This window comes from Pundamilia nyererei, unplaced genomic scaffold (genome assembly GCF_000239375.1).
Source record: "Pundamilia nyererei isolate P.nyererei 1_Seehausen unplaced genomic scaffold, PunNye1.0 scaffold00106, whole genome shotgun sequence".
Taxonomy (NCBI): Eukaryota; Metazoa; Chordata; class Actinopteri; order Cichliformes; family Cichlidae; genus Pundamilia; species Pundamilia nyererei.
In genome coordinates this window covers 1,425,718-1,434,624 of record NW_005187507.1, presented here as the reverse complement: position 1 = coordinate 1,434,624, position 8,907 = coordinate 1,425,718, and the positions used below count along the sequence as shown (strand labels likewise).

The window sequence follows — 8,907 nt, the reverse complement described above, 5'->3', positions numbered from 1 at the left end:
ATTGCTTTATTATTGTAGCTCTAGTAATAAATAATAATGTAAGGATTCTGGATCAGCACCATGATGCCCATAGTATTAGTATATACAGTATTCTGAAGAAGGTCTAAAATGTCCCTGTGTGTGTGTGCATGTGTGTGTTTTATTTAGATGGATTTTTAAAAAAAATATTACTCATGATATAACATTGTCCAGATATGCCTGGTAAGGACATGAGGAGGAAACAGCAGGAGCTGTGTGAGGCTACTAAAGGCAGGGCTATAACATTTTTCTGTCATCATTTTATTATAGATTAAGTGCAAGAGTTGTTAGGTGTGGATAATTAGATTATAGTTTATTGCAATAGCAAGTTGTGCCTTGTTCTCAGTGATATATGAAATGATGGGATGGAAGGAAGAAGAGAAGCAAAGAGTGATTCACAGGCAGAGCCGAGTTTATGTCACAGTTTTTTGTTGCCTTATGGTTCCAAGCGCTGTCACCAGTCTTTGCATTTTGTTATCATCTCATGACACTTGTTTAATCAGCTATCATCTCTCCTATGGACTTTTTAATGTCTACAGTCTCAGATCAACACAGCCCTGCCCTTCCCATATTAGATTCTTGATGAATGTGTGTTGTTGTTATTCAGCCTGGTTCAATGTGCCCCTTTTTAACTTTGAGCACCCGGCCCTTTAAACCTCTCTGCACGGCCCTGCTCTCCACCACTTGTTTACTGTGGTTTCCTCACAGATGCCAGCTGATACACCTACTATCAGTCTATCTCCTCCCCCATCTTCTTTTCCAAATAATTTTATCTTGTTCTGTGGAAGAGACCTAAGCTTCCCGTTTACATCTAGTAATACGAGTTCTTGTTGACACTGACTATCCTGCAAAAGCATTTGCAACACCTGGTGAATTTTACGATTCCATGCCTGCTCACTCTTGCATGACACCACCAGACAGGCCTCAAATATTATATTTCTGCATTTCTTTGTTTTGGTTTAAGTGTCTTTGTGTACTTTGAGAACTTGTGTGAAAATGTGAGGATGTTCATTTTTAGATTTATTGAAAAATACAAAAACAATACGCTGCTTGCTTTCACATTCCAAACAATGCCCAAAGGCAAGATTAAGATTGCATGCATATCTATTAGACATGTTGCATTCACTTGAGATCTCAGTCTTATGCTTCAGTGGGCAGGAATTCAAGCTTGAACATGACATATAAATTGTTAAAGCAAAAAAAACAAAAATAGGGCGTGTTTTCTTTCACTTTCATGACATATAACTTTCCATGAAGGGGGGAGATTGTGCAGACTTTTGCTTTAGAAGCACAATGAATAACAGATCCTGTACTTCAGGCAACTTAAAACTCCATGAACACAAAATTCTACCTGCCATTTATGCCTTTGTTATGATTGTTGGTCTGGGAGGAAATGGATTGGGACTAAAGTCTCTGCTGCAGAAAAAGAAGAAACTTCGACACATTAATCTGTTCCTTCTGAACCTTGGAGTTGCTAATTTTTTATTCCTGCTAACACTCCCATTTTTGTCAGCGTACTACTTTATGGACAGTAAATGGATCTTTGGAGATGCCTTCTGCAAGATCACAAGATTCTGCTTCAACCTGAATTTATACGGCAGCATTGGATTCCTCACCTGTATAAGTGTGTACAGGTACCTGGCTATTGTCCATCCAATGAGGATGATGGGGAGAATAACTGTGACTCACTCTGTGGCTATCTCAGTTGTGGTTTGGCTGTTGGTGATTGCTCAAAGTCTTCCAGATATCTTCTTCTCCAAAATCTCACCAAATAAAACTGAAGAATGCTACCATACCACCTCTAACGAGTATGTGGAGGATTATCTGAAATACAGTGTGGGTTGGACATTGACTGGGTTTGTTATGCCACTCCTTATTTTACTTGGCTGCTATGGACATGTGACTCTTGTTCTCTGTCATGCAAATACCATAAAGGAGGTGGTGAAAAAACGAGTTTTAAAGTTGTTATTCATCTTGTGCCTTCTCTTCTCGGTTTGTTACATCCCCTATCATATTTTCAAGAACCTCAGCCTTTATTCAAGAGTTTTGTCAAAACAAGGGGAATGTCCAGATTGGGATGAGGGAGTCTTTGGGGCTCATCAAATAAGTCGTGGAATTGTGTGTTTGAACAGTGTTTTGACTCCCCTGGTTTACCTCCATGTAAAGGATTTCCCTACTCGATTCCAACAGCTGCTCCAGCGAACTCGCCAGATCTTTAATTGGCCGAAATCAAGGAGTGGCAGAGTCCCTGTGACACAGTCTGCCATATGTTAGAAATCTTAAAAATGTTTTACATAACCAGCTCTACACGCATGCATCTTTGTTGTAATTGTATTCACACTGTGTAAAATTTCACTGGTTTTGACTAAGTCAACATTAGCAGCCACTTAATAACAATATTTTATTTCTGATGCAAATATCTTGTGATCCTTGAAATGGACAACTGTGGCATGATTACAGCACCTCCTGCTAAATGCAATCAATAAATAAAGGTGGGATACATAAGTAAAGATCCTTTATTTTCCATGTAAAGCATCCTGGTAAAATGATGTTACATAGACAGCAGTGCCTAGAATTGGTACATTTTCAAATTAATTTATCAGCTAATATCTATGACACGCTTTCACACCCCTTGGCTTATTATGAGAGGCCACCAAGACCCTCATAACACTATAGTTAAACAGTAATGTCATTATCTTACCTTTGTGGCAAAATATGCTAAAATGATAATGACCTGTACTTTATGTAGTGTCTAAATTATATATGTTTATTGTATTTAGCTTTATTTTGTATTGCATTTTTTCTTTTCTTTCCTAAACAAACTTTTGTATACTGTTTACATGATCGAAAATTAAACAAAAAATCAACACAACACCAACAGTTGCCTGAAGGTGTTTTATATTGTAATGTAAAGATCCTAGAATAGTATAGAAAAAATAAATAATTTTAAGAATGTTGCCACCCAAAAGGAGAGAAGGGCAATATCATACACAAGTGCATGTAGTATAGTAGAGGCTTCTTGCCCCAGTTGGTCTTGTGTTGAAGTGTTCATGTTGATTTAAGATTTGTAGATTATTTTTTTAACTTATATTGCAAAGGTTTAAGAACTACTCATGCAGACGGAGACTAACAAAGTAAAACAGGAAGAGACAAACACAGAACACAGAGATGAAAGACATGATAAGCAAACTGACGACACACAACTGACACACGTACACACAGATGAGACAGAGACAGACTGGACGTGAAAGAGAACCAACCAAATCAGACAATGAACTAGGAAATAGAAACGTGGATAACTAAAGTAGGGAGCAGTGGAGAATAATACCAAGCTAGAAGACTAAACTGTTAGGGTGCCTGGGTCGTCGACCCAGTGTTTTGTGTTTTTGGCTCTTTGATTTTGTTTATTTCATTATATTCTAGCTGTGCCTTATGGTTTATAGGTTTATTCTTAGTTTAGGTTTTCTGTGTGGGTTTTGTTAGAGTTTGTGTTCTGGTTTTCTGTCTGTGATCCATAGTTGCTGTCTCCCCTGTCTGCTGTATCCTTGTGTCAAGTCATGCGTCTCTGTGTTATGTTTCCTGTTTTACTTTGAAAGTCCGTGTCTCATGTTAATGTGTCTGGTTGTGCTTCCTTTGTCTCCTTAGGCCTGATTTGCCCCAGCTGTGTCTCCCTCCTGTTTCCCATTCCCTGATTGCTCCCTCTGTGTATTTAAGCCCCCGTGTTTCTCTGTGTCTGTGCTGTGATCTGCCCTCATCTTGCTGTGCAGCCCGCCTGCCACCCTTGGAGTCTCAGTTTTGTTACCTTTTTGGAGTTAGCATTAAATCTGTTTTGAGTTCACGTTTTGCCTCCGAGTGTCTGCACTTTGGGTCCTTTTCCTGCCTGCACACAGCCGTTTCATAACATAAACAATGCACAACACATAATAAATCCAGACATACGGCACTGTGCAAAGGTTTTAGGCAGGTGAAAAAAAAATACTGTAAACAAAGAATGCTTTCAAAAATGGAAGTGCTAATCTTTTATTTTCATCAAGTGAATGAACAAAAGAGAAAGCTAAGACAAATCAATATTTGGTGTGACCACCCTTTGCCTTCAAAACAGCATATACTGCTAGGCACACTTGCACACAGTTGTTGAACGAACTCGACTGGTAGGTTGTTCCAATCATCTTGGAGAACTAACCACAGATCTTCTGTGGATATAAGCTTCCTCACATCTTTCTGTCTCTTAATGCAATCTCAGACACACTCGATGATGTTGAGATCAGGGCTCTGTGGGGGCTGTACCATCATTCCCAGTACATCTCTGACTTGCTCACTGTCTACAGCTCAGTCAGACCTCTCAAGGATCAGATTCAAATGTTTTACCTGTTCCCAGAAATAGATCTCAGTCTACTAAGAGTGCTTTCAGTTATTGTTTTTTCTTTGGTTTTACTGTTTTCATTTCTTGTAGGAAGTTTAAAGACAAATCTGTCTTTATTTTCTGTGTTAAGCACACTGAGTTTTATTTATTTAACATATCATAAAGTGCTGTTACTTCATTACTTAAACAAAAAAGACAAAAAAGGTATCCACAATGATGGATTTTATATTTTCATGCAGTGTTTTTAAAAAGATAAAATAATCTACAGTCTTTGTGAAAAAGCAAGGAATTAGATGCATGAGATGTGTTGAAGAAAAAAATCTGACTTCAGGTCCTTTTTCCTTTTGTTTGCTGTGGTGGTGTGCTTATCAAAGTATACCTTTATAAGATGGATTTACAGACACAGAGAGTGGGTATGAGTGGGTAAACCAGACCACTGTTATTTATACCAGAAGGGTAACAGAGAGTAGTGGAAGGGTTGCTAATTACATACAAAGAACAAAAAGGTAAAAGTTAAAAGGGTTTTGTCACTGATCATGGGGTAACAGGCTACAATAACAGGAATAAAGATAAGGTTCATAAAAAGCAAATGGCCACAGGAACAGGAGGCCACATTCCAAAGGTTCAGATCTATCAAAACAAATCAGAGGGTTACGGGATGATGCAAAGATGTTTATCTCAGCTCTGAAACCTGAAACTCAACATTTAGGGCTTCAAGCAACAACAGATACATTTGCTGTCCCTTCACTTCTTTCGCTTTTAATTCTGCTACAAAGGAGAGAGGTTGTGTGGACAACATGTCAGGAATAGCGACGAGTAAAACTTCCTTCTTTCGTTCAGACTATGAACATGTAACTCTGCCTGCTGTTTACACCTTTGTTTTTATCATTGGTCTGGGAGCTAACGGATGGGCGGTGAGGTCCTTGCTTCAGAAATGGAAAATTCTTGGACACATTAATGTGTTTCTTCTGAACCTTGGAGTTGCTAACTTTTTGTTCCTGCCAACTCTCCCATTTTTGTCAGCATACTATTTTATGAGGAATAAATGGATCTTTGGAGATGCCTTCTGCAAGATCACAAGATTCTGCTTCAACTTGAATTTATACGGCAGCATTGGATTCCTCACCTGTATAAGTGTGTACAGGTACCTGGCTATTGTCCATCCAATGAGGATGATGGGGAGATTAACTGTCACTCTCTCTGTGGCTATCTCAGTTTTGGTTTGGCTGTTGGTGAGTGTTCAAAGTCTTCCAGATATGTTCTACCCAAAAACCTCTGCAAACAACACTCATACAAATAGAACTGAAAAATGTCACCATACCACCTCTACAGAGTATGCTGAGAATTACCTGAAATACAGTGTGGGTTGGACATTGACTGGGTTTGTTGTGCCACTCCTTATCTTACTTGGCTGCTATGGACATGTGACTCTTGTTCTCTGCCGCAAAAATACCATTAATAAGGTGGTGAAACAAAGAAGCTTAAGGTTGTTGTTCATTTTGATTTTGCTCTTCTCAGTTTGTTACATCCCCTACCATATTTTTAAGAACCTCAGCCTTTATTCAAGAGTTCTGATAAAACACAGGATGCGTCCAACATGGGATGAGGGAGTCTTCTGTGCTCATCAGATCAGTCGTGGTCTTGTGTGTCTGAATAGTGTTTTGAACCCACTAGTTTACCTCCATGTCATGGATATTCCTGCTCAGCTCCAACAGCTGCTTCAGCGGTTTCGTCAGACATTTACTCGTTTGTTTGTGTCAAACTATGTCAGTGTGCCTGTGGAACAAACTGCAAACAGAGCAATATCTTAACAGTAAATAATGACTTTGCATGCAAACGTAAAAGTTAAAGACTGCTTTATGTACTACAATGTGCTTCATTCTCTTAATTAACACTCACTTTTTCTGGATAACAGTTTTGGCACAAGTGGTTAGACAAATATATATATATACCTTTATGTATGTTTTGTTTCCTTTTCTATTGCCTTGTATTCTGTGAATGACTAAAACCTGGTGGAATGCATTTACTCTTTTGCTTTAAAACTCATTCTCCTTATCTTGTATGCAAGATGTCATTGTTATTCCTTGTTATTGCTCTGTATTAGCTTCACTAGCTATTAGCATTTAACTAATGATGTTATGTATTTGAAATAAATGTAATTTAATCCTTCAAAATTGCATTATTCAAACCTCTTACAACAACAACTTTCACTTTAATGATAGATCAGTACAGAGCTCTGGCTCTGTATAATTATTTTATATATGTATAATTTGTTTGTTATTTAGTGCTAGTAACATATTTATCGTGCTGTAAGGCCCACTTAAAATACCTTAATTTTCTCAAAAACCAACAGTGCACCTTATGTATGAATTCTGGTTGTGCTTAATGATCTTGAACCCATTTTATGTGGTGCACGGCGCTCTGTTTTTAAGAACCTCAGCCTTTATTCAAGAGTTTTATCAAAACAGCTGACGAGTCCCGATTGGGATGAGGGAGTTTTTGGTCCTCATCAGATAAGTCGTGGTCTTGTGTGTCTGGATAGTGTTTGGACTCCCCTGATTTACCTCCATGTAAAGGATTTCCCTGCTCAGCTCAGGCAGCTGGTCCGGCAGTTTTATCAGATGTTTAGTTGTCTGAGTTTAAAGACTGCATTATGTAATTCATTTTATATCATTCTTTTAACTATTATTGTCTTTTTTTAATAACATGTTTAACAAAAAGGTCTACATACATACTTTTATACACACACTTCACACTCAATCTACCTTCAAGCCTGTAAAGTTTATTGTGTTTTTTGCTGACACACAGTCCAGATGTATATTCCATGTATTTTGTAGTGGCAACCTCTGTTTTGTTTTCTTTTTTGTTATTGGTCAGTTTAAAATCTTGGACACTTAAAAGTTGTTGTGCAAAATATTGGAAGCATACATCTTCAGATTTAAAGTGACCTTCACTGACCTTATTTGCCATAGCTGGTATAAAGGGCTGTTGCTTCATTTGTCCTTTTGTTCACCAGATTGTTTCATCATCTTCTGTTCTAATAACATCCAAACTTCCAGTTTCTACAACATAATCATAGTTCTTCTTAACCTTTAAGTTCCTGTCAATGATTTAACTTGTTTTTGTTCTGTCATGTGCCAGCTTGTAGCTCTGTGTTCTGTAGAAAACCTTTGGATTTCCTGTCTGCCATACGAGCCACTGTGAAATTTAGGTGGATTCCTCTGATGCACATTTCATGGCCATTATGAATAAACTTTTCAATATTTACCAGTTGTTATCTACTGCATCTAAGCTTTGTCATTAATAATTAGCATAGCTCATACTGGGGACTGCTAAAGAGGTATCATATTATCCTATAAAATAGTCTATTTCTAAAAAAATTGTGATAAAGATAACTTTGAATTTTTTTTCAATGTACCTGTGCTCAAAGCTAAATCTATCTATAGGGTGTATTGAAAACACTATATAAAGTATGTCGCTTGTAAATAAGTTGAACACAATCATGATGTATTATTTGAAAATTCATATTAGTAGAAAAAAAGTAATTAATCTTATTTTTAGATCTAAAGGACATCTCAAACTTTAGTCTTATTCATGGCTATTATTAGTTATCTTCTAACAACCAGAAGTGTGTATGATATTTTTCTATAGTGCCTAACAAGCCTTGTGCAGTCAAGCTTAATAGTTACTACATGACTGAAACAAAGACTTAATGTCTTTTAATAAAAATGATGCACATATACACTGGTCGCTCTGAATTGCTGCTGAGATTCTTGCTGCAGAAATGGAAAAATCTTGGACACATCAATGTTTACAGGCACTCCAGAAAGGACAATAATCCGACACTAGAGCTCTGTCGGGAAGCTCCTTAAGAACGCTTCTGAAGAAAGTGTCTAATGAATGACAGGTGTGAGAGAGATAAAGATAATAACAAGCTGTTCTTGTGAACAAGCAAAGAAATGGATGCATGAATTTACGCACACGTATGTTTCTCAGATCTCAAACTTGTTTCTGCATGCATGCAGGGTCACAAGCAGGAGGAACATGTACATCTGATCTTATTCTTTCCACTTCTTTCACTTTTAATTCCGCCACAGAGGAGAGCAGTGTGGACAACATGTTAGGAGACAGAATGAATACGACTGAATGGTTTCGTTCAGTCTATGAACATGTAACTCTGCCTGCTATTTACACCTTTGTGTTCATCATTGGTCTGGGAGCTAATGTATGCGGACTGAAGTCTCTGCTTCAGAAATGGAAAAGTCTTGGATACATCAATGTTTTTCTTCTGAACCTTGGAATTGCTAACTTTTTGTTCCTGCCAACTCTTCCATTTTTAACAGCCTACTACTTTATGAAGAATAAATGGATATTTGGAGATGCCTTCTGCAAGACCACAAGATTCTGCTTCAACTTGAATTTATACGGCAGCATTGGATTCCTCACCTGTATAAGTGTGAACAGGTACCTGGCTATTGTCCATCCACTGAAAGCAAAGAGAAGGATGACTGTCTGTAATTCTGTGG

General features: G+C 37.7%; 2 protein-coding genes across 2 annotated transcripts; both read left to right on the top strand.

The window, feature by feature from the left end:
* The first annotated feature begins 1,311 nt into the window (after positions 1-1,311).
* On the top strand, positions 1,312-2,292 carry LOC102200036 (P2Y purinoceptor 1-like). Its single transcript, XM_005741066.1, has one exon. It carries the CDS (start codon positions 1,312-1,314, stop codon positions 2,290-2,292), a length of 981 nt encoding a protein of 326 aa, XP_005741123.1.
* A 2,875-nt stretch (positions 2,293-5,167) lies between these two features.
* LOC102207328 (P2Y purinoceptor 1-like) lies at positions 5,168-6,296 on the top strand. Its single transcript, XM_005741007.1, has one exon. It carries the CDS (start codon positions 5,179-5,181, stop codon positions 6,190-6,192), a length of 1,014 nt encoding a protein of 337 aa, XP_005741064.1. The 5' UTR covers positions 5,168-5,178; the 3' UTR covers positions 6,193-6,296.
* Positions 6,297-8,907: the final 2,611 nt, after the last annotated feature.